Source organism: Coenobita brevimanus, chromosome 92, assembly GCF_032717465.1.
Source record: "Coenobita brevimanus isolate Jiangsu-jjx chromosome 92, ASM3271746v2, whole genome shotgun sequence".
Lineage (NCBI taxonomy): Eukaryota > Metazoa > Arthropoda > Malacostraca > Decapoda > Coenobitidae > Coenobita > Coenobita brevimanus.
Genome location: NC_137045.1, coordinates 14,107,679 through 14,134,654, shown reverse-complemented (window position 1 = coordinate 14,134,654; position 26,976 = coordinate 14,107,679). Strand labels below are relative to the sequence as shown.

The 26,976-nt window shown below is 43.0% G+C and overlaps 2 protein-coding genes across 2 annotated transcripts in view; both read left to right on the top strand.

The window, feature by feature from the left end:
* The window catches only part of LOC145412246 (uncharacterized), a 56,662-nt gene that overhangs the window by 19,693 nt on the left and 9,993 nt on the right, over nucleotides 1-26,976 (top strand). The window lies entirely within an intron of this gene.
* Nucleotides 532-8,780, top strand: LOC145412137 (integrator complex subunit 15). Its single transcript, XM_080282071.1, has 9 exons — nucleotides 532-744; nucleotides 3,620-3,706; nucleotides 4,388-4,494; nucleotides 5,236-5,460; nucleotides 5,715-5,895; nucleotides 6,341-6,512; nucleotides 7,227-7,458; nucleotides 7,716-7,875; nucleotides 8,575-8,780. Exons 2-9 carry the CDS (start codon nucleotides 3,634-3,636, stop codon nucleotides 8,655-8,657), a joined length of 1,233 nt encoding a protein of 410 aa, XP_080138197.1. The 5' UTR covers nucleotides 532-744; nucleotides 3,620-3,633; the 3' UTR covers nucleotides 8,658-8,780.

Below are 26,976 nucleotides of genomic sequence, written 5' to 3'. Positions count from 1 at the left end.
TTCGATGTATCTGGAAGAATAGTTCATATTTAGAGTAGTTTTTTGTCATAATATGTCCAGAAAATTAATGGTCTTATGCTTAAAAGTCGTTGGGGACACTAAAAAAAATAATGTAAATTGTTGAGTGATTGATATTTATTGTTGTGAAAGTTACATAGTACTCTGTATATGCAGTAGATCAGACATCAGTATGGTGGGAAAAGGTGTTAAGTGTAAGTGAAAATATTCCTACACTACTCTGATACTACTTCTCACTCCTGTATGTAATACACTGTAGGAATAGTTCTATAGTTTACAACTTATTGCTAATATTTATCAAAGGGCGTATAGCTACACCCACGAATGTATAGCCTAACCATGGTGTGGCTTCACCCAGGATTGATGTATTGGCTGAAGGTGTGTGGACCCACCACCTTCTTTTGTTGTATAGATACTCTGTTTATCTTTTACAACAATAAATATTCCAAATAAAGTCAGATATTTTTAATCATTCGTATCCCTTTCATCAGTGGCCTGTCAAAACATCAACAAACCTCCGGTGATGCTGTGTTTTGTTTGTTGATCCCGGACGGTGCTTGTGGAAGAGATTAGTGTGATCTGTGTTTGACTGGCTGGTTTGTTCGGGAAAAATGTGCTATTTTGCCGTGAATCAATAAATTAATTGCAATCGAGACCTTACCAACGTGCTTCTTCAGCCCGTGCCACCAAAGCCATCAAAATTCAGTCATAATTCGTCATACTTTCGTAAGTACTTCTCACTCCGGTTTACTCACCTGGTTGGCTACCCTATTACAATTAACAGTATGGCTCGGTAGGAATCTGCTTTTCGAGAAGTAGGGCCCCCCATACCTGCAGGCACGCCAGCCCCGTTTCCTTTATACATCATCAGAATAGACAATTGATTAGAGGCTGAGTGTTGTGCCATATGCACGGTAGTTGTACTGCTTGAAGGACTTCGAATTATGAATCGTAGTTATTCAGTACAGTCGAACAGGATGTGACCTAGTTGTGAGTGGAGGGACTTTTTAAATGATGCAACTGGGTCAGCACTAACAGCATCATCTGACAGAGTTCCAGAGGTCTATACATCTGATACTGAAAAATCTGCATCTACCGTACACTCAGCTGAAGTGCTGTGCTTGGCCACCTTGAATCAATGGTCCTTGGTGTGAGTTAATGAAGGAAGAGAAAAAAGCTCAGGCAGTGCAGTTGGGGACTGGCGATGGAAGATTTTCCAGCATTTAATAAGGTCAGCTCTGATCAGTCTCCATTTTACAGTGTACAGGCCCAGGTTTTTCAGACAGTCAGCATAACTGAGTTTGGACGGGCCATTAATTTGCTTAGTCCATCTGCACTGTACGGACTCCAGGAGCCTCTGGTCTCCGTGGTAGCCTGTATTCCATACAGTGAAGCCAAACTCCATGATGGGTCTGATGTGGGATTTGAATAAAGTCAACATAAAATCTCGGTCACAACAGAGGGTGGACTTCAATAAATTATTTGCCAGGCCTGCTGCCTTTTTTACAGTATTTCTTATGTGCGAATGAAATTTCAGTGAACTGTCAACCAAGATACCCAAGTCTTTGTGTGTGGCTTCTACTGAGAGGCTGGTGTTGTTCATGTGATAGTACTGAAGTGTGCCAATAGAGTTCCAGTCTACTGGGCCTCTCTGACACCGTAGAACAGTGCACTTGTCAAGATTGAAACTTAAGCCCCAGGACTCAGCAACATTGTAGACCATATCTATGTCCTTCTGGCATGTACCGTACTTATATCTGCAGCTAATGAGGAACAAGTGTTTTGGCACAACTTGAGGTAAATCTTCATGTCGTCAGCAAAGAATTTGCATTTGTAGCACATGTATGAGGGTAGAAAGTTTATATATACCAGAAAGAGCAAGGGGCCTAGAACAGATCCCTGGGGAACACCACTGAGAACATTCCTTGAGGAACTGGTGCAGCCAGACACAGACACTTGCATGGTGCAACTGGACAGAAAGTCAGAGATCCAGGTCAGCAAGGAACCACTGACCCCAAGTAGCCTTAGCTTGTCAGTGAGTATCGAATGGTTGACAGAGTCAAAGGCTTTGCTAAAGTCAAACAAGACAACATCCACAGCATACCCAGCATCCAGCCACGCCATAGCATAACATCATTATACACAAGTAACAGTTGGTCATCTACTGTTCTACCCTGTCTGAATCCATGCTGCTCATTTGACAGCATTCCCTTAGTGTCAAGGTACTGGTAGTTGTATAATGCCTTTGTAATAAATCTTTCCAGGGTTTTGCAGCAGACAGAGGTTAGGCTAATAGACCTATAGTTAAGAGGTTTGTGTTGAGAGCCTTTCTTGAATATAGGAATGATAATGGATTTTTTCCAATCTTGTGGCAATTTACCAATGGTGACAGACTTTTGAAATATCAAAAACAAGGGTAAGGCTAAGGCTGGGCAATATTTCAAAAGACTGGGGTGGAGGCCGTCAGGGCCCATACTGGTATTCGGGTCCAGTGCTGTGAGCCTATTTCTCACTTCTTGCAAAGATAAGGTCTCTGTATCGAGGGTACCCTCAAAAGTTTGGTGAGGGAAGGGAGTGTAAGGAGCATGTGTTGAGTAAACTACAAAAATGTGTAGCAAAAGTTTCTGCCATCTGAGTACAGTCAGATGTTAACACTCCATTGTCCAATCTTATGGGGCCTACTGAGGGTGCACCTACTTTCTTATTTCTGATGTACTGGTGAAATGGTTTTGAGGAGACCTGTAGCTTTCTAATCAGTGACATTTCATGATTGATTTGCATGTGTGTAAAGTAGTTACAAAAGCTGTTGTTGAGAGAGTCGTAGTGTGATAGAGCTCGGGAAGCCTCAGGAGATAGTCTTCCATAAACACTCTTGGAGTGTTTGTATGTTTCCCAGGCTTTCCTGTGATGGTTTTTCAAGCCCTTGGGAGGTGATCTGGGAGGTGGGGAAGGTGTGCCAGGCATATTCGGCACATACTGGTCAACTAATGGGCTAAGGATGGACTGCAATCTGTCATACATGGCATCAATTGATAGGCTTTGGAATTCAAAATGCCAGTCTGTTTCACACAGATGATTATTTATTTTGTTGTACTTGACTTTATCCCAGGAGCACTTGGTGTGCAAATAGCTATCTGTCACAACAGCAGCCTTAAAGTAATATTGTAGTAGCACCAGACTTCGATTAGGAAATAGATTGAAAAGTTAATTTGGGAGGGTAAAGTCAAGGTCCAAGCTTTGGTTGTTGCAGTGATAATGTGTCATGTAGCCTACTTGCAAAAATAAAGACAACCTTTCGGTATTATTTTCGTTTCAGCCCATACTCAGTCTGTTGTTTGGGGTTTTTTAATAGTAATGTCATATCTGTGCAAATATCGTGTAATATGTACATCGAAGTCAATAATAATGGAGGTACAGCACACCCTCTTTTTATTTTTTCTTTATGTCAGCATCTGCATCTGTCGTGCCCAAAAGGTTATACAGTACTGTACTGTATTATACAATACAGTGTGTAGGGTGTTGTTTTTTCCTCCACAGCAATTTTATTAATACTTTATTGAAATGATTTCTTGAAATAACAACAATTGTCATCATTCAACAGACTGATGAAGCAGGATGTCCATTGACTTGAGTGAACTGAAAAGGAGCGACTTCCCATCATGCGTACGGCAAGGTCTTCGCAAACTAGGTAAGAAAAATCAATTTGTATTATGTAGGAATGTGAGGTTTGAAAAATGCAGTTACCAGTACTGTTTTGTATGATATTGTGGTAGAAAAATGTATGATCGGTTATAATGTGATGAAAGGGGTAATGAAGAAAGTGAGTGTGTAATGAAAGTTTGACCTTGTGACATTTATTTTATGGTTATCAGGCTGTAGTGACCTTTGATGTTATGCTGCTCAGGTGGGTTACTTAAACACCTTCAGTCTAGTAACAAATTTACATTTACCAGTAATTCCTTTTTTTTTTTTTTTTTTTTTTTTTTTTTTTTTTCCAGATAACTTTGTTGAACTTAAGAAAGACTTTTATAACTGGAGCAGATCGATATTATCTTCATTCTGTGTACCCATTCATTGCAAAAGGTCTCCCCCAAGTTGAATACAGTTTATAAAGGTCATAGGAATAACCCACTATATTACATCTAAATTTAGGTGGGTAATATATCTGTCTCTCATTGTTTTTAAAGTCAGATGCCTCACTCCAAGTAGAAGTGGACATAGATGAATTGCCTCCATGTTACTCTGTCCTCCATCATCTGGCTGCCACCTCCTCCCTGCCCCCTACTCACACCTCCCTCACTTGTATACCTCTCCACCCCATCCTCCATCTCATCCTGAATGATCCTTAATCAGCCAATCATCTGTACAGAGGAGGTACTGCACATGCCACCAGCACCCCACCTACATGAGGCTCAGCAACACATTATGGACCAGTACGTCTTCTGCTGCCGTGAGCCTTCATCCACCAAGATCAGGGTCAGTTCACATTTTTATTTGTGATTTTGTACTGTGTGGTGGAGTTAGGATTCTAGGGGCTTCAGTGATTGATTGGCTGAGTTTAGATGTTAGTATAATGTGAAAGATACTGGCTGTGTTATTGCTGTTGTTATGGTCAGTCGTTACATATGGTGTCTGGAATTTACTTACTGCTCAACTAAATGATACTTGACTTATATGTCATTACCATGCATTGAGATACTGGTTGATTGGAATGTAAGGAAAGAAGCTCTGATGTTCACCTGATGTTTAGTCTCTTTAGACTATGACAGTTGCTGTCATATGCAGTACAACATAGTGTTTGAATTTCATTCTGTTGGTATTATTGTTGATGCCAGTTACATAATTTATTGTTACCCAGCTACAGTAAGGTTTTGCTATAAGAGGCCTCTTTTGATACTTTTTGCATCTTTGTTATTAAATCTGCACTTTGGCAGTATTGTCTAGTATAGCTAGTTTCATTGCTACCCGTAAAACTGATTTGGAAATTTCACATACTATACATTGCCAGTTGTATGAAATAGTTTAATGGTTTGGAACACATCTGTGACTTTTAATGAGGACTGTTATTGCTACTCTATATATTAATACACCTTGCCATATCAAGAGTTTATTTGCCCAGGGTTAAGCAGTTCACCAGTTGCTTGCCCTTGAGTAACAGTATTTAAGCAGTATACCCCAACCATTCCATGGATTTCAACTGTGAATGAAAACGTGCAGGCAATGGGCCCTGTGGAGGAGCTGGTGGTGGTGCGTGAACTGGGCAGGTACTTGGGTCGGGCGGGTGATGCAGCCTCTCGCAACTCCCTCTTCATAACCCTCTTCCATCCCTCTGCTCATGACCCCCGCACCCCACACAAGCTGCGTACACTGGCTGCCCTCGTCTCCCTTGCCGTGGCCACGCACAATGTTTCAGTTTTAGAGGCCACGGCTGTTTGGATGCAGGTATGTTCGGGGGGGGGGGGGGATTAACATAATAATTGTTTTAGGATCCAGAAAGTTTCATTTTAATCTGACAGGAAGAGCATTTGAAGGGAGGAAGTATAGAATGATGGCAGGGAGTTGTGAGAGTCATACAGGCATTTTTTGTCATCATTGAATTTTGGTGGCATTTATTAATAGTGTTGTTGTTTGAGTTTACCCGCATGTTACAACTAATGGTTTAAGCAGCATTAACCTTAAATTATATTCGCCATCAGCAAGTGTGTTGTCTAAGCGGGTGGAGTGGTGAGGTGTGCCGAGGGTTGGTGCAGGACTACTTCCAGCTCACCCAGGCAGCACCCCCACACTTTGCTGCCGCCCTCAGAGCGCTCCCCACCATGGCACCGCTCTTCACTGCCAATCTTATCACCACACTCTCACAGCTGTATGCAAAAGTTGGTGAGTGCACACTTCTCATAGTAGACATACTGGATAAATGACACCCACTAGTATAACTGTTTAACTTTTGAGAATACACTGTCATAGTAAATATACTGTATTTTATAAATGTACCGGTATGTGTCATCAATTATTCATTTGAACAGTTCATCAAAGGAATAGTAAAATGATTGTGATATTATTTAGATTTTCAGTGCTTTATTATTTAGATTTTTACTTTTTTTTTTTTTTTTTTTTTTTTTTTTTTTTTTTACTCTGGCAAGTGCAAGACAGTTTTATTTGATAATGAAGGACTTTTTGTATTCATGGGGATAGAATGATCTTTACATCTTTAATTAGGAGTGGTCTTACATAAATTTGATAAACTTGTCAAACAATAACAAAAATAGAGCTGACAATATATTGAATGAGTTAATGAAGAGATTATTTTTTTATGCGGTCTCAGGTAGTGGTGAGCCATGTGAGCGTCCGCCAGAGCCCCTGGTGAGTACAATAGTGTGGTGGCTGCGTGGTGCCCCAGGCATGCCTCCACACCTGGCACTGGCACCCCTCACCAACCCTCTGCCTGGTGTCTCCCTTCCCATGACTGCTGTGCCACCGATTGCACCATTAATGAAGTGAGCCACTCTGTACTGGTATTTTTATATATACTGTATCTATCTATCAGCCTATCTTTCTATCAGTATATATGTTGAAGCCTTCAAAAATGAAACAAAATATATACAGTATATATATATACGCGAATGAGTAAGAATTACAGCACTCCAGTCAGATTGAACTGGTGCAGGTATATATCCAAGGGGTGGTTGGGGTCTATTGCTCTCGTAATGCCTCTCAGGGATGAGTGAGGCTGGTCACTCTCATCTATGCCAGGACCATCTTGCCTAGCCCGGGGCTCCTATGCTCCTCTTGGGGCAACACAGGATTAGATGATGTATGCATGCATGTACCAGGAATATATATATTTTATTACCCCTCATGACAGCAGTTTCATCCATTAAACAATTAATGAAATGAGTAACCCAACACTTTTGTTGTATGTACTTTTCAAGATAGTTACTGAGCTAGTGATTTATTGATATAGAGGAGTGGAGGAAATTGTGTGGGACTTTGTCTTGTGGTGAAAGTTTGGCTACTGGGATCATGATGATAATGATGATTGGTAAGAGCTAACTGTAATCTGTCTGCTTGACTGTGATGCAAAAATTTGGAAATGTGTGCACTAGTGGTGATATTGAATTTTTCCTCCCCGTTTAATACTGTATATGTTTTGCATGACAGGCACAGCAGGTAAAATTTGTCACAAACTGTTTCCCTTAATGTGATTCCAGGTTGTGTGTTGAAGCACCTTTCTTTGAACCATCGGACAAAACTGCCAAAGATGTACCAGCGTTATTGGCGCCAGTTAGACGAGCCAGTGTAGCTAAGACGCTGCCTGAAGGGGAAGGTCAGCATGAAAAGACTGATACATACACCAGTGACCTGTACTCTGAGCTGCACCTCTCCATCCTCCAAACCTTACAGAATGTTCCGTCTGTCCGTGCTCGAATGACACAGAAACAGGTATACTGCTGTACTTATAGAGGGAAAACTACTTTTCTGATGTAGGATTTCACAAAACTTGAGTGCCAGAGACTGGTTCAAGAACCTTTTCAGGTAGCCTGTGTATTGTGATACAAATAGCACTATGAATGTATGTTTTATCTTTGCTCGCTTTCTGAACTCCATTTAACACATCTTAGGTAGGGAAAAGAGGTTGTGATGATGATGATGACCCACAGCTGGCATTCTTCATATCATTTACAACTCTCCCATGATAGGTGTTGTGCCCCAAACATGTTACCAGTGTGGTTGACGCCGTGAGTGAGAGGATACGAAGCACTCGGGCAGAGAGAGATGAATCTGTCAACTTGGCCTTGGATAGACTTGCTCAGATCATACTGGTTGCACTACACACCGAGTCTTTGTCAGGCTCTCTTAGTAAGTGGATGGTTGTACCAGCCTGTTATGGTAAAACTGTAAAACCATTAACAACTAATCATCTATTTCTCCTTCGTGTTTCTGTTTTGCAAATATGATACACTAAATCGTCACTTATTATTTTTTTTCCATGGTACATTAATTCCTCACTGTTACTTTTTTTTTCAATTTAGTCCTTGGTAAATTTCTAATTATTGCCTCGTAAAATTCTGCTTTTATCCCTAAAGTTGATCTACTAGTTTCGCCTAATTTACGGGACCATCTTATGGAAAATGATGGGATATTTGGAACATAGCATTTACTGAAAATGAAAGTTGCCTTTATTACATAATCGAAACGGGTATATTGTACTTCTTTTGAACTATGTATTCATTTTTCTTATGATAGTAATTAATATTCGTCTCCTCTTCTTTAGGAGGGAATAAAGTTTAGGTCATTGATAATAATGTAGTATGAGACATTAACCCACTGAGCACAGGGACATCTCTTTCTTTTATTGTTACTGTCTCCTGATGATTATATTCAGTGTAGGACAGATTTTTGGACTAGAGGGATAGATGTAGCCATAATAGGCCCCTTCACCATGAGCCATTCTGAAACTCAATGAAACTGTTCAGTTTATAAAGAATGGCACCCAGACTGAAACAGTTAATGAGAACAAAAGACTGTAATCAAAGTAATGTAATTTCCCTTCCACAGGTGACATGTGGGACTCTCTGCACAGACTGCCTCGAAAGAACCGCCTTATCAACACCCTTCTCTCCACCAGGGAGGCTCGATGATGGTGGCTTATGCACACGAATGAGGTGGTGGTGATTGATTAATTGTGAATGGTATTGTCTGATTGTGATGTGTTGTGATGCAGTTAGACTCAGGAGTTTGTCTGTGGTTATGAATATTATGTACCTGTGGTGTGTTATGGTACACTCAGGCTCAGAAGCTTGCTTTTGATCATGAATATTTTATGACCCAGACGTGTAATGGTAGAAATGGAATATGTAGTGCTGCTTACTTCTTCCTTCACCTTTATCAGTCTTTTTCTGAGTCTGCCTTCTTCTTTTCCTATCTATCCCATTTTTGCTGTCACATTTTTTACTCTTGTTTCCCCTTCATGTGGCATTACATTGAGTGACAAGCCTAATGGCTTCCTGTTAGCCAGGAAACCATTTACAATGCTGGATGGTAACCATTTAACCAACCCATATCTGTTGCCAGTGTGTCAGCAAGTGGGTTGGTGGAGGGTTAGTGCCCCTCCCTGTAAAACAGCTAACTCAGAGACACAGCCACCCCTTATGGCATTATGACATTTGGCTGTAGATAGATAAATAGGATGTGGTTGGTTATGATAATCCGTTAAAAGTTTGCCTGTGGTTATGAATGACATTATGTGACTGTGATGTGTCTTGGCACAGTTGGATGTGAAAGTTCTCCTACATTTAATATTCAGTTGCATCATTTTCCCAGTTGGGGCACGTGTGTCACTTTGCTTCCTGAAGTCTTCTGTTAGGGAGTCATGAATGGGCGGAGAAACATGCCAAGCTTCTCTCAGCTAAGAATATTAACCAACAGAGGAAAGTGAGAAGAGGTGATATATTTGGCAAACGTTTTTGCCCAGCTTTCTAAAAGTGTACATACTATTTAGTTAGGATTTAGTGCCGTAAAGGTAGTAGTAGTAGTAGTTGTTCCCTAGGCAGTCTGCAGAAAAATATGTTTCATAAAGGACATAGTACAAAATATATCTTGAGCATTGCTCTCAGATAACTAGCATTATCCTCAGATGGCTGGAGATTGAGTGGGAGGTAAGGGAATGAATATTACCTAGCAGTAGGTATGTGTGCTTAGTAAGTGGTAGAAACAGAGATGTATGATTGCTACTTTTGTAGAATATGGTTAATTTAAGTACAGTATGAGGTATAAATCTGCCATTTCTCTTTGTATGTCTAAAGCATTTTGTTTGGGGGTGTCTTGTTTTGTTTTACTCTTGCATTCTCTCAACAATAGTATTCAGCCTTTTTAACTGGAGGGGTTACATAGACCTTAATAAACCCCTCAGAATACGAGTGATCTCTCCTAAGTTTAATCCACTTCCACTCTACTGGGCAATTTCTTGTGTGCTGTGGGGGACAGCTCAGTCACCCTACTTGCACTGCCACAACTGCACCTTCACCAGCCAGCTGAACCATTCCAGCCACACACAAGATACTGCCACATAAGTTTTAAGTGGGGGGCTATTTATGGGGTACCCAGTATATGCAAAAATAATTATAAGGAAGAGGTGCTAGGGAGCTTCCTGATGAGAGTACAAGCCCTTTAACCCTCTGCATCTGGGTGTCTTTTTAAATTTTTCATTCTTACAATTTCGGTATGATTTTACTTAACTATGGATTGACCGTCTGAACTGGAGGGGTTAGATTTAGCATTTATATACTCCGTCAATACGAGGGGTCTTCCCTAAGTTCGGCAATATTGTCTGGAGGCAGTAAGAATGAACTGAAATGGATGCCAAGTGGATATGAGGGGCTAATATTGAGGGGACTGATAAAGGTCATATCAAACCCTCCAGTTTGAAGTCCCCTTTGAGCAGAATGAAATTGCCTGGTGATAGCAAGAATAAAATGCCCATGACGTCCCCACACTGAAGGCTTCGGGCTTTAAAGGCATTGCAATGCAAGCAAAATTAACCCCTTCAGTCTGGAGAGCATGCACTTTTCATTTTTGCAATGTACAGATGATTTTCATCACCTTTGGATATCGTTTTCAAGCTGGAGGGGTTAGATTTAGCCTTGATTAATCCCTTGAATATGAGAGGTCTTTTCTAAGCTGAATGAAATTGTCTCTAAGAATAATATGGAGCAAGATGTCATTGGATTGAAGGGAATCAGAATGGAGACAAAGCATAACCTCTTGACTAACTATTATTTGGATGTATGAAAGGCTCTGTGAAGAAGTCTGTAAAATTAATGTAAGTTTTTATAGTTTGTCTTAGTCTTGAATAAAGAATGTCATCATATATCTCTTCCCTCCCCTGCATATGCAATAGTAAGCTTAAAAATAAGAAAATAGTTGGTTTGGCAGTTGTTTACCTTTCAAATTTTCACTAATAAACTTACAGAAATGTGAATAATTTTTATGTATTTATTTTTTATTAACAAATCACTGATACTAGATGTAAGATTCAGTGTCAGTGGGTAGCAAAAGTAACTAGTATTATTCCACCGCACTGAAGAGATCAAGTGAAAGTATTTGCCCCTCCAGATTTGAGCAGTCAGTAGGCTTCAGGAAAAAATGCTTGATGGGGAGTGAATAACGGGATAGAACTTAAATTCCCTATTTCTCGTACATTTTGGGCTACGAGGAGAGAGACTGAACAAAGTGACAGAGCTAAGACATTTCTGAGATATATCCACTTGTTGCATGGATTATATACAGGTTTCAGGGAGTGTTTAAAACCTATGGGTAGAGAGTTCTCAGTAGTTGGCACATAACTGATTTGGGTGCCTGTTAGTTGAATAAGATAATTCTGTTTTGTCCGAATAAAGTACTCTAAAAGTGGATCCACTTAGTGAGAGAGTTAATCAAGTTAGTTTCTAATTCTTACTGGCGAGATTTTTGGTTACAAATAAAGATGAGCTTCTTGGTTACAAATGAAGGTGAATTTCTTGGTTAGGAAAGTGACATTAGTTGGAATGTTATAAAAAGGCTGTTAAATTTTGGTCAGAAGTTAATGAAGACCGTTGTATACCTTTTTGTTGCTGTGCTTTTCAAAGAATACAATATGACATCATCCAGCAAGAAATGCAGATTCTGTGTTTTGCAGCAAAGGAATTAAACACCACATTGTATGAAACGTGGCATCTATGAATCATAGCTCTTGTGTTGAGATATCTACGTTCTGTGTGTGTGTGTGTGTGTGTGTGTGCATCATGTTAGCAACTAAGGCGTTTATAGAACTGCGAATACTTGAATATTGATGATCTCCGAATTGTATTAAAAAAAGCATTACATTTTCCGTTATAGACATGAGATGTAAGTGGATGTTAGGTCTCGTATATTCTTCCATCCCAAAGTATTGATTCCCACTCCTCTCCTTTATTCACCATCATTTTCCTTATCTCCGTTGCCTTGCTTTCACTCATTACCTATACCTTTCTTCCCTTGTCATATTCTCCATACTGTTTATTCCTCTTATGCCTCATCTTTCCCCAACCTCATTTAATCCTCACCTCTTCCTTTCCCCTCTTGTTTCATCTTCATTCTCATTTGCCTCTTCTCCCTTCACCTTTCTGTCCATTATTTCCCAGCTCATCCTTCCTCTCGTACAATTTCCAGACCCCCCTCTGCTTTCCTCCATCTGGATTCTCTCTCTCTCTCTCTCTCTCTCTCTCTCTCTCTCTCTCTCTCTCCGCCCTTGCTTCACCTCCGCTCCTCCTCCTGTCCCGTTTTCCATATTCCACTTTCTTCTCTGTATTGTTTCTTCCCTCTCTCCTTTATTTCTCACCCCTTCCTTCCCTCCCTGCCTCATCTAAATTTCTCTTCCTTACTTTCATTCTTTCTTTTTTTCACTCCTTTCGTTCTTTGCTTCAGTTTCATTCCTTATTCCCCTCCGACCTTAACTCATCCCCTCTCTCTCTCTCTCTCTCTCTCTCTCTCTCTCTTTCTCTCTGTGGGAGCGAGGTGACCCAGTGGCAGAGCGCTGGACTCGAGATCGCGAGGTTGATGGTTCGCGCACCGCCCGGGTAGCTGCCTTTGCTAGGTGGGATGGCTATCTCCTGTTATCGGCCTAAGAGCTGTATGATCTGTCAAGGTCTAGCTCGGCGAAATAATCCCTCCCCCCCCTCTCTCTCTAACAGACACACACACACACACACACACACACACACACATTCCTGAGCCTCCCAACTCCATCCCCATTTCTCCCTCATGTCCTCTCCAATATCGCCATCCTCATTCCTCCTCACCCCTCTCCTTACACACATCGTTGCTTTACCCTGGATGTAACTAAGCGCATAGCGAGGCATGTGGTACTGCTGACGGAGGTATAGGTGAGAGAGGGAGAGAGTAATTACATTAATGATTCTTGGGTCGCATGTGTTAGAGTAAACCAATTTCACGAAAATTGCAGGTCAGAGAGGGAGTTATTACGTTAATGATTCTTGGGTTGCATCTGTTAGGGCAAACCAATTTCCTGAAAATTGCCGCTCATTAGTATCATTATATATATATATATATATATATATATATATATATATATATATATATATATATATATATATATATATATATATATATATATATATAATATTTAAGCGGAAGAAAATGAGAACTACCCTTGGCGGGTGGTGATAAAATTTTTTGGTAAATTTTAATGAGGTGTAGTTGGGTCCTTGAGTCTCAGAAAAACAGTAAATTGAAACTTAGTACATATGAGAGTTTTAGGTTTATGAAAAGACGTAGATAGATAGTTTGGAGAGAGAGAGAGAGAGAGAGAGAGAGAGAGAGAGAGAGAGATGAGGTAATGAATTAATGTTTTGAGAGAAGTTTGCTAGCCTCGCCCGTTCTTCTGGGACTGCAAGGGTCATCATGCATAGGGCCTACTTTGATTCCACATCACATCCACACCATCCACTCTACAGCCGCACCAGCCATACCACGTTCACACAGTCTTTACTACATTCACACCATTCATTCAGCATCCACACCAGCCAAACCACATCCATACCAAATACGCTTCATACCACATTATCATCGTCCATACTTCATCCACACCAGTCATACCACCTCCACAGCACGTCGATTCATACCGTATACCTTTCACATCCATACCACATAATCTTCACATCATAACCACACTACTTATTTCCGCATGGACATACTACCAACTCCACACCTGCCCCAACCGCACTGCCTTACCACAGAACCACACTACCAAATCTCTGTCTTTCACACTACCGCATTTATAACAACCAACTGTACTGTAACAAATCCGTTCCTACCACACTACCACAACCACACTGTGCAAACCACGTCTGTCAGGTCATACTATCCTCAGCCACAACCACACTACCAAATCCACGTCCACACAACAACAACCACATCAGCCACTACCACACCACAAATCCAAGCCTAGCACACTACCACAACCACACTACAAAATACACGTCTGCCACACCCACATTATCCACGGCCACACTTAACCACCCGATCAGAACATTCAGATGACATTCTCACGCAAAAAAAAAAAAAAAAAAAAAAAAAAATAGCTTTGCCACATCTATCGTATCTCTTATCTAATGTCACTCCACAAGTCCACACGCCAGATTCCACTCAGTATTGCATCATCAACATCCACAAGTCTCGCATCCACACAAGTTCAAGATCCACATACTCAGAACCCTCATCCACATCTATACTCGTCTTACTCTAACTAGGCCTAAAATTGCTATCTCTTCACCTTGAATGCTAAGTTGTAGCAATAGATTGGCACTGCAGCATAATGCCAGTCAAGAAGAAGTGTTGTGGAGAGACTGTAGAGCTACAGCAGTTTCTTTTCCTGCCACTGAGCTACGTGACATAAGTTACAAAAGGACGAAAATCTGGGCCAAGTTAGAGTAAGAAATCTAGGCCAAGTTAGAGGAAAAAGATTAGTTTACCTTCCATATCATACGAAATTCACATGACTAAGGAGTTATCCACATCCACACCTGGAAGTCGAGTATCCACATCCCCATTATGCCTACACGTTAGTGTAGATCACACACACACACACACGCTCGCTGGTGCAGTGGTAACGTTCTCGCTTGCCAACTGGTGGACGGGAGTTCGCGCCTCGCTCAGGTTGCGAAAAGTTTCACTGACGAAGTGGGTGGTTACTGTCCCCCTTGAGCAAGGGGACGGTTGTGTGCGTGTGTGAAGGTCACAGCCTTGCCCTTAAACCGGACTATATGAGCTCTCAGCTCCCTTCCGGGAGGGTAAAAGCTGACGATCACGACCATCAAGTGATCCTGACCGACCCGGTGAATTACACACACACACACACGGGCCTCTTATCCTCTTCATAAGGTGTTTCATCTGCACTGATCCAAACAGATACTACCAACACTAGGTTATCCACACCATATCAGGTCCACATCACCAATACCTGCGAGTATACCGCCATATTGACATCTACACCACACACTAAACCATAGCTCTACACCACGCTACACCATTCCACGCTACAACATTACACACCACCACGACAATCACATTACATCACACCACAGGCTCATTACACCACCATAGCCACATCACTTCACCACAGCCTCATCATATCAACTCTAGTATATCACACCACACCACCATGTCCATACCACACCACTACACCAGGCCATGACTCTAGTGTACCACACCACTACACCAGGTCACGACAGTAGTATACCACACCACTTACAACAGGCCACTACTCTAGTATACCACATGTCTACACCAGGCCACGATTCCAGTATACCACACCACTACACCATACCACAACTGGACAACATACTGCACCACACTACACCATAACCACACCATCACATCCACACCACATTCACACCACCACATCCACACGATCACATTCACACCACCACTTCCACACCACTACATTCACACCACCACGTCCATACCACCATATCACACCACCACATCCACACCATCACTTCCACACCACCACATCCACACCACCACATCCACACCACCACATCCACACCACCACATCCACACCACCACATCCACACCACCACGTCAACACCACCACATCCACACCATCACGTCCACACCACCACATCCACGTACGCTTCCAGCCCGAGCTTAGTAACCAGTGAGCTGTCTTGTGTAACTTCCTGTCCGGTATGACATCACATCTACCACCACCACCACCACTCTGCCACACCACACCATGCCACACCACACCACAGCATACCATACCACACCACACCACACCACACCACACCACACCACACCAGATCACATCACACACACCACGCCACACCACACCGTACCACATTGCACTACCAAACAGCTACCAGTATCACCACCACCATGCTACCATCACAGTGCCACAGCCACGCTACTACCATCACATCCACACCACCACAACACCACACAACACTACCACACCACAGTTAACCGCCAGTACAACAACCACCACATCGTTACCACACCACGCCACATCACACTGCACTACACTACTCCACACCACACCACACTACTACTACATTACACCACTACCATCGCTCGTTGCCTGTATGTATCTATCTATGTATGTATATTTATTCATCTGTCATTCCATACACACAAGGACTGTCATTCACTACTTATATGTATGTATGTATCTCTGTATCATCTGTCTATCTATTGCCAGACGCCATAATCCCGTAAGGGGTGGCCATTTGACTCTTGAGTTATTTGTTTTACAGGGAGGGGCACTAACCCTCCACCAACCCACTTGACACGTAGGGAGCACGTATGGTTTGGTTATATGGTTACCACCCAGCGTTGTAAATGGTTTCTTGGCTTACAGTAAACCATTTGGCTTGTCACTCAATGTAAAGCCACCTGTAATGGAAAGAAAAGCAATAAGTAGTGACAGGAAAGATGGAAGAAATAGGAAGAGAAGAGGGCAGGTACAGAAAAAGAATGATAAAGGCTAAGGAAGAAATAGACAGCACTACATCAAGTGAGTGGATGATGTGCTGCCTACTTCTTCCTTAGCCTTTATCATTCTTTTACTTCCATTAATTCGTCCATCCATCTATCAATTAACATACAAACACCCAGGAACCATCCATCCATCCATCAATCTATCGGTATTCAAACACCCAGCATCCATTCATCCATTCATCCAGCCATTTGTCAGAACCATCCATCCAATCATCCATCCATATATCCGTCCATCCCTCCATCCTTCTTTTAACATCCAACCTGCCATCCATCCGTGTAGTCATCCATCCATCCATCCATATCCAAACAACCATCATCTTTCCACCGCTCCTCGGATGAGTCCTACAACTTGGGTCCATTTTAAGATAAGTAGATAAAGCAAGACCCCCAGCCTCGACCATCTGATAACACACCGACCCCACCTCCACCCACTGGTAACACTTCCCTCCCCAACCCCCACCCGTTGATAACACTCCCCTCCCCCATCCCTCCCTCCACCCACTATTAACGTCCCCCTCCCCCACCCAGTTTCATTCACCACGTACTGTATATCATCCCCTACCGCTCAAATTTCCACCCACCTCACCCCACCCACCAGCTACGAGTATATCACCCCCTATCGCTCAAATTTCCACCCACCCCACCCCACCCACCAACTACGAGTATATCACCCCCACCCAACCTCCACCCCCACTCCTACCCTCTGATAACACCCCTTTCCCCTCCCTCATCCCCCACAACCCCCTCCCCTAGCCTCTAGTACCCCTCCATACCCCCAGCCTCTTAAGAGTCTTAAGGGATCACGGGAGACGAGAGATAAGGGCTATCGTGTTGTTATGGTTAGGTAGAGGGTGGGCAGACAGAGTAGACAGGCAGAAGAGTGGTAGTCAGAAGAGTCGTAGGCAGAAAGTAGAAAAGATAAGTAGGCAGGATAGGTAAGAGAGGAGTAGCTGGCAGAAGAGTGGTGATCAGAGGAGTGGTAGGAAGAGAATAGACGGGGTAGACAGGCAGGAAGACAGGATAGACAAGCACGTAGTTAGGTAGGAAGACACATGATAGATAGGACAGCAGACAGGACAGGCAGGCAGACAGGGTGGAGGGACAGCCAGACAGGATAGGCAGGGAGGCAGGCAGACAGACAGACAGGCAAGTAGGGGGCTTATACGACGGTGTAGAAGCCAGGCAGGATAATGACTGAACCCGAAGACGTCATTTTTATTCCATTCTTGATGCTGTCGGACGATTTTGCACAGTCTAAGGAAGTAATAAAAGGCCACATCTAACCCCTCCAGCTAAGAGAAAATTGTCTGGTGTTAACAAGAACAGAATGCCTATCAGGTCCTTGGAGTTATTGAATCACGAGAGACGAGAGATAAGCGCTATCGTGCCGTTGATAGGTGGGACTGGTAGGCTGTATCAGGGTCGAGAAGTCAGGGTTTGTTTTCTCGATGACTATAGATTATTTTCCCTCTGTATAAGAACTCATAAGTAGTGAAGGGGTTCGTGAAGGCTATACACGATCTACCCGCACGAGTAATTTAGAGATAACAAGAATATAATGAAAAAATTGTGAAGGTCTCGGGATAGCAGGAGATAGGAGATAAGGGCTATCTTATTGTTGGTGGTTAGGCAGAGAAGAGGGAGAGGGTAGACAGAGGAGAGGCACAGTTAGGCGGAGAGGAGATAGGCAAGTAGGCTTAGGGTAGAAAGAGAGGGACAGGTAGGTAGGCAGAGGGGAGACATGATAGGCAGAGGAAAGGCAGGTAGGTAGGCAGAGGGGAGGCAGAACACGGTGCAAGGTCTTTCAACAGAACCCTCTTCTCGGTATCTCTCCACTCAGATTATTATTATTATTATTACTGTTTTTTCTTGTCAGCGCCCGACTCTTCGTTTAGAAGTCTTGACCGTCTGACTTTGTTTACATGCATGCATACATACATACAGTACATATATACATACATGCATATATGCATACGTATGGGGTATGCGGCCGAATCACTGTATCCGGCTCAGGGAAAATGGACGTCCCTGCCCTGCTTAGTCCCGGGTCACTCTTGGGCAAAGTGTAGCACCTGTTAGCCCACCAAAAAGGTAGTAGGTGGGTGATTACCGTCTTTCTGGGAGGCACTACCATGGGAATGACATGGAATCAAGGCTCGGTAGCTGGCCTTTCACACCATTCCCAGGGGGTGGAACTAAAGTACATTTACCAAGTAGTTATAGTCCGGCCAGAGACTACCACGCATACATAACTCATACGCAGCACATCCACGGGGGGGCTTTTCCTCCTCCATTTTCCTTGCAACACGTCATGTGGGAGGACCCTGTTCCGACCCGGCGAGGCTGCCGGCCATAGGAAGGCGGCTGCTTGTATTGTGATTGATGGGTCTGCTCGACCTGACAGATCGAGGTAGAGTTACAGCAGAATACCCACCTACCTACTTACCTACCTACCTACCTACCTACCTACATACATACATAACCTACCTAGTTATTCGTAGACACATACGTTGTGTGCATTCAAGGTATCTCTCGTTGAGCGATACACTGCACAACCTTTCGGTTTAGTGATTCTCGTTTCTCGACACAAATTTTCGGTTAACGACATCCCAGATCGCATGAACGATAATTCAGAGAGGCAAAGACACGATAATTGATATGTATTGAGCTGTCAAGTGATTTAGAGTGATATGGACGTAGAATAGCAGTGTGTGTGTGTGTGTGTGTGTGTGTGTGTCTGTGTCTGTGTGTGTGTGTGTGAGAGAGAGAGAGAGAGAGAGAGAGAGAGAGAGAGAGAGAGAGAGAGAGAGAGAGAGAGAGAGAGAGAGAGAGAGAGAGATTCATGTATACCCTACAAAAATGCCGATAATATTCTCAGTCACCATTCATCTCCAATCCTTCGCACCAGCTGAACCCGTCCCCTCTCTCCTCCTGTGCTATCCTTGTCTTATACTTTAGAAATTAGGGGGTAACTCTTTCTTCTGATATTAAGGCAAAGCAAACAAGGTAATTATCTATTTGTCCTCCTGTCTATCTCTGTATCTTTGTCTGTCTAAGGCAAGGAGCAGAGAGGCAACTGTCTCTCTGTCTATATCAATCTATCTGTCTATATCTATCTTTCTGTATCTGACTGTCTATCTATCTGGTTGTCATCCAATCCTATTTTCTCCCCATCAGAAGCGTAGGGTCCCGGGGCTAGGCTACTCAATCCTGACATTTAAGGCAACTGTGACCAGCCTCCCTAATCCCTGAGTGGCATTATATGAGCATTAAACCCCAGTCAGCCCTGAGACGGAAACCCTTATTGTACCCATCTGGTCCGAGCGCCTTAATCCACTAAACCATCAGGCGTCCGGTTGGTTATGTGGTTACCACCCAGCGTACCGGAGTAAATGTCAATGTAGAGACTTAGAGGTTGCACTACATCGGGTGAGTGAATAGTGAGCGCCGCGACAAGAATGACGTTATTACCCTAGGAAATTGAATGTACTGTTATTGCGCTGCTCCTAGGGGAAAAATGACACTGGGAAGTTCTTAGGTTATATAATTTAATGCTGTGTTATGTTATTATGCTATGTTATGTTGCTATGTTATGTCGTTATTCTGTGTTATGTTATTCTTTAGTCATGTGGCAGATAACGTAACTGCATGACCTAGCCTCGTGGACAGACTCGCGTTGGAAGTTACGTTAGGTTATTGTGTGAGTTATACTGTAATGCAGTGTTACTTGTTATGTTAGCTGTTCTTCATTCTTATAGCAAATGACGCAACTGTCCAACGGCATACTGAATAATGGCCTAACGTTATGTTGTGGTGTTGTCATATCATACTGTTTTCACTCTCTATCTGTCTATCTGTCTATCTATCTACCTATCTATCTGTATGTTGCCAGACTTCTTAATCCCGTAAGGGGTGGTCGCAAACAAATCGCCTCCTCGTCGAATCGTTTGACCCATTTGGCTGCCCTCTCTCCAACCCACACCCTCTTCTTATATATCTTTCCACTCCCTCCCTCCATCTCATCCTTAGTCTCCTCCTCCTCTTCTTCCCTTTCACCTCAATTCACATACAGTCTCTTACTCAGTCTCTTATTCTCCATCCTCTCCACGTGGCCAAACCATCTCATATTATTTTTCTCAACACTTCAATCACATCCACATCAACCCCACAACGCTCCTTCACTTCCTCATTTTGTCTGTCTCTCCACATAACTCCACATCCTCCACAGCCACATCAACAGCACAACGCACCTTTGCTTCCTCACTTTGTACCTCCTCGTAACTCCACATCCACATCAACACCACAACGCTTCTTTACTTCCTCATTTTGTCTGTTTGTCCCTCCACGTAGTTCCGCATCAACATCAACACCACAACGCTCATTTACCTCCTCATTTGTCAGTCTGTCTCTCCACGTAATTCCACATCCTCTACAGCCACATCAACACCACGACGCTGCTTTACGTCCACAATTGTCAGTCTGTTTCTCTCCACGTAACTCCATATGCTTCTCTCACATAATTCGTTTCCACTACCCTCACTCTTGACTTGTGTCCTTCCAACAGGGTAATTTTTCTCAAACTTGGCCTTCGAATTCAGTACTAGTCACGAAGAAGTGCCATGAGAAAGATGAAGAGTCATAGTATTGTCCACCATCCTCCTTTTGTGGGATAGAAAAGAGTTGAAGGATGTTTGTATAACCGGGCAGTGGAGCCGCCTGGTTATATCGGTGCCACCACATGAAGGCGTCCTTCTGGAGCAGGACAGCAAAAATAAAAGCCAACATCGCGGGGAAGAGGTTGAGAGTTTAAGTGAATGGCAATTATACCGAGATAACATACTCTCTCTCTCTCTCTCTCTCTCTCTCTCTAGCCCCTTCAAATCTGTGACGTCATTTTAAACTGTACTCATTTTAGGCGAGACTTTTCGACTTGACAGGGTAAGATGCAGCCCTCATTAAAAACCCCTTCAAAATTTAGGGTCTCTGGAGAGAGAGAGAGAGAGAGAGAGAGAGAGAGAGAGAGAGAGAGAGGGATGGACTATGATGTTAATGAAGTGCTTTGGAGAGGATGTAGGGCCGTTCCATTATCTTTTAGTTATTATTGTCATTATTGTTATTGTTATTATTATTATTATTATAATTGGAGCCGCGTTCAATAAGCAACAGAGGGACGAAAGTTTAGATCAGGTAAGGGTGAATATGCCAACAGCGAGTCCCCCTACCTTGGTAGCACACGAGCCTAGCGTCGCCATGGAAACATTCACAGGGTGGGGGGATTATCAGTCAACCCCAAGGCCATTGCTGTCCCACCGTACCTTTGCCCTTTAATCTCCTCTTTATTTTTTAGCTTCTTTTTTTCTTGTTGGGTGCATTTAATTTTGTCATTGATAAGTGGGCCCGTATTCACAAAGGATCCTAAATGTATGATGAACTATATACATTTTTTCTACCTTAACCTGCATCAGATTTTTTTTCCTTTTGCAGCTTATTGCACGTATGTCAGTACAGGAAAATGACAGGAGTACGCCTCTTCATCCTTTCCATACCACTTCTTTGTGACTAGCATCATACTTAGCCTATCTTTTAGGACAGTACTACATGTATCCTCTTCGTTTCCATAGCACTTCTTCGTGACTAGCATCCTATTTTAGGCTTAATCTATTTTTACATACTCAGTGTTCAACAATGGCCCGAGGAGTATGTGACTGGGTTTGGGAGGTAAGGACAGTTTTGACCAACTTTATCCGTTCGGCGTTACGGTTTGAACAGCTATATAGCTATCATACACCAAGCTTATGACAGTAATTTTTATTGTTACATGTACTTAAGTAAATCCACCTGAACTTGGACCCAAGCCTGAATTATTGTTGCCAAGAAAATATGCACCATGTTAATTATACTAGTCTTATGAAACTAATTGACCCAGTCATGACATTTGGAGTAATTTATGACCAGACCAGTAGCAGGACCGACCCCCTCCCCATTCGCCACCGTTCTATGAGTGAAGAGGGTTCAGGTCCAGGCACCTTGATTACTCTGGAACTTGATTTTGGCTTAGACTATTCCGACAGGAGAGAAGCTAGGGTATTTTATATATTGTCCTCAAAATATATGTATTCAAAAAACTTTTGTAAAAAATTTTTTGTCCTCTCGGAGACCTCTCCTTTTACGTAAAAAAAAACATTCTCCACTTTTGACCAACTCAGTAATTTTTTGATCAGCTCAGAAACAAAGGGTAACCTCCCCCCCCCCCCGTCGGGCCATCCCTGTCAGTATTCAAGATACCTCATCATCGATGAAATATGGTGAAAAATAATTTAGTCTGGTCGTGTTTTTCTCGTTACACCCCTCTAGTGTGGCAGTAAAGTGTGTGGTATCAGTGTCATTTAAGGTAAAAACACGAAGAGACGCAACACCAGGATAGCAGAGTTTATTGATACGGCAAGTGGTGGTGGAGGTGGGTGACTGGACAAACGGATGGATGTTTGGGGTTCATTGGACTGGGTACGCCTTTTTTTCTTTTTTCTTTTTTAACTGATTTTGTGTTTTACTGCCCCTTTTAGTTTATTCTGTGTTTTTAGTGTATTTTTTCATGTTTTCGTCTTTTTTGGGGGGGCGTATATGAATTTGTGTGGGATGCTTGGTGAATGAAAGGATAGGAGGTTGGGGCTCGCAGGATTGAGTAGCCTTGTTTTTTTTGTTTTTTTAATTGATTTTATGTTTTACTGTGCCATTATTGTTTTTTTTCTTTTTTACTTCGAGTACGTAAGGGATGATTGATGAATGGACGGATAGATGAATGTTGAGGTTCGTTTTACTGAGTACGCTTTCCTGTGTTTTTGCTGATTTTTTGTTTCCTTGTGCGTTTCTTGTCTTTGTGGCTAAATTGTTGTTGTTGTTGTTGTTGTCTTGCAGTTATCTCTGCATCCACACGTGCCTTGTGCTCCTCTTGTTTTTGTGGCTATATTGTTGTTGTTGTTAATCTTACACTTATTTCTGCATCCACACGTGCCTTGTTGTTGTGTGGAGAACCTTCAATTCAGTGATTACATCGCACACTTGCCATCAGCTCACGTCTGCCTTATCTTTGCAACACACGTGGCTTGCATTTGATGAGATCTTATTATATGTGTGTGGACAGTATCATTCCTCAGGTAGTGTGAGCCTGCACACACACACACACACACACACACACACACACACACACACACACACACACACACACACACACACACACACACACACACACACACACACACACACACACACACACACACACACACACACACACACACACACACACACACACACACACACACACACACACACACACACACACACACACACACACACACACACACACACACACACACACACACACACACACACACACACACACACACACACACACACACACACACACACACACACACACACACACACACACACACACACACACACACACACACACACACACACACACACACACACACACACACACACACACACACACACACACACACACACACACACACACACACACACACACACACACACACACACACACACACACACACACACACACACACACACACACACACACACACACACACACACACACACACACACACACACACACACACACACACACACACACACACACACACACACACACACACACACACACACACACACACACACACACACACACACACACACACACACACACACACACACACACACACACACACACACACACACACACACACACACACACACACACACACACACACACACACACACACACACACACACACACACACACACACACACACACACACACACACACACACACACACACACACACACACACACACACACACACACACACACACACACACACACACACACACACACACACACACACACACACACACACACACACACACACACACACACACACACACACACACACACACACACACACACACACACACACACACACACACACACACACACACACACACACACACACACACACACACACACACACACACACACACACACACACACACACACACACACACACACACACACACACACACACACACACACACACACACACACACACACACACACACACACACACACACACACACACACACACACACACACACACACACACACACACACACACACACACACACACACACACACACACACACACACACACACACACACACACACACACACACACACACACACACACACACACACACACACACACACACACACACACACACACACACACACACACACACACACACACACACACACACACACACACACACACACACACACACACACACACACACACACACACACACACACACACACACACACACACACACACACACACACACACACACACACACACACACACACACACACACACTCCAGTTGAGAGATGGCACTGACCTTGGCCGGGCGGTGCGGTAACTCTCTCTCCCTGTCATCTCAGTTCCTCTCGGTTAGTCAGGACAGAAGGTGAGCATGTTAGTTACTTAGTGAATGTAATAGTATCTACCTACTGACTGCACAAAAGTCACTAGGGCGAATAACCACTTTGTTTAAGGTTTAAGGAAGGGAGATTTTTCACTTTCCACCTCCCTTTCACGGCGTGGTAAAATATGTGTGATAGAATTTTCTGCTCAGGGCGCTTCCACACGTATCCTCGAACATGTGTCGACAAAACAGCTGGCAACATGTTTTGTGACGTGTATGCGGCAGTATTTTGACATGTATGCAAACACGTTTCAGTGCAGCTGTGAACTTACTGGCAGCAGAGGTGATGTGATGACGATGTCCGTACGAGACCGCTGACACTTCATCGTGGTGTTGCCAACATGATCTGGACGCTAGTGTTCCCGTCATGCTCCCAGCTTGTTTGTTATTGTGTTGTTTACATGTTGGCACCATTTGTTCGAGCACATGTGTGGACGTACCACTAGAGTCCAGCTCAAAGGTGGCACTGACGCTAGCCGGAGTGAGGAGAATATGTTCTCTCGGTCTCTCAGTTTATCCTGGTGATCTCTCTAGTATGGACAAAAGGTGAGTACGGGAAAGCCGGAATATTTCGATTAGGGTGGTGATCTGTTAGTGCAAGGTAAATTATTTCTCTTCGGGTCCGGTGAATGGTGAGCGAAGCATGTTTTGGTGAAGTTTCTTTTTCAGTTCCTACTCTTGGCCTCCGTTCGTCAGGCCAGAGAGTGAGTGCGTGTACGAGAGAATTTTCCGTCTAGGGCCCAGTTCAGAGATGACACTAACTTTGGCCGGAGTGAGGTGTTCTTCCTCCTCATCTCTCAGTTTATTCTGGTGATCTCTCCTCCTTGGGACAGAAGGTGAGCACGCGAAGATAAAATATTTCGATAAGGGTTCGGTGAGTGCTGAACGTGGTGAAGGAATCTCTGCCCCTCAGTTTATTCTAGTGATCTCTGTTATACTTTTTTTCTTTAAACTCTAACTTGGCCTAAAATTGCCATCTCTCCTTCTTGAATACTTAACCGTAGCAAAATATTAACACCAAAAAAGTGCCATGGAAAGGCTTTAGAGCCGTAGTATTGTTTTTTTTTTTTTTTTCACTAAGATACGTGAAATAAGCTGCAAAAAGGCGAAAAACTGGGCCAAGTTAAGGTGAAAGAAATATAGTCAGGGCAGAAGGTGAGAACATGTATGATGGAGTATTTAAATGAGGGTCTAGTTGAGGTGGGGTGCCGCAGACTTCTGAATAGTACAGTAGTCTGGCTGGGCTGTTAAGGTTTAGGTTGGGATGGGTTTTGGTTAGTCAGGACGGAGAGTGAAGAAGTATTTCTCTGAAAGTCGGGCTGATAGGTGGCCGGCGAGAGGTGAAGCTCTCTCTCTCTCTCGGTTCATCCTGATCGTGATCTCTGCTATAGTTCTTTCACCTTAACTTGGCCTAGATTTTCGTACTTTTGAAGCTTATTTCCATTAGCTGAAGAACAGAAAAAGACAATACCAGAGCTCCATGCCACAGCACTTCTTTGTGACAAGTATCATATTCTAGGGTTAATCAATTTTTATAACTCAGTATTCACGATGGAGAGATGGCAGTTGTAAGCCAATTTGGAGTAAAAAAAAATAAAGTACTGTCATGAATGTGTGTTTCGTCGAGGGTCCATTTGTGAAATGCCTGGGATGCTGATTTCAGTTCTGTGCACCAATTTTGCACTTTCTGTTATCCAGGAAGTTTTTGGTTAGGTTAGATTTGTTAGGTCAGTTAGTTAGGTAAGTTTAGGACATGTTGTTAGGTTTATTTTCTAAGTATCAGGTTAGGTTAGGTGTAATCAGGTAGGTTAATCTGTTCGGTTATATATGTTAGATTAGGTTAGGTTAGATTTAGTT

Coding starts and splice junctions, on each gene's coding strand:
- LOC145412137 (XM_080282071.1), top strand. CDS start 3,634: ATGTCCATTGACTTGAGTGAACTGAAAAGGAGCGACTTCCCATCATGC. Junction 5,896..6,340: donor ACAGCTGTATGCAAAAGTTG/GTGAGTGCACAC, acceptor ATGCGGTCTCAG/GTAGTGGTGAGCCATGTGAG. Junction 7,459..7,715: donor CTCGAATGACACAGAAACAG/GTATACTGCTGT, acceptor CTCCCATGATAG/GTGTTGTGCCCCAAACATGT.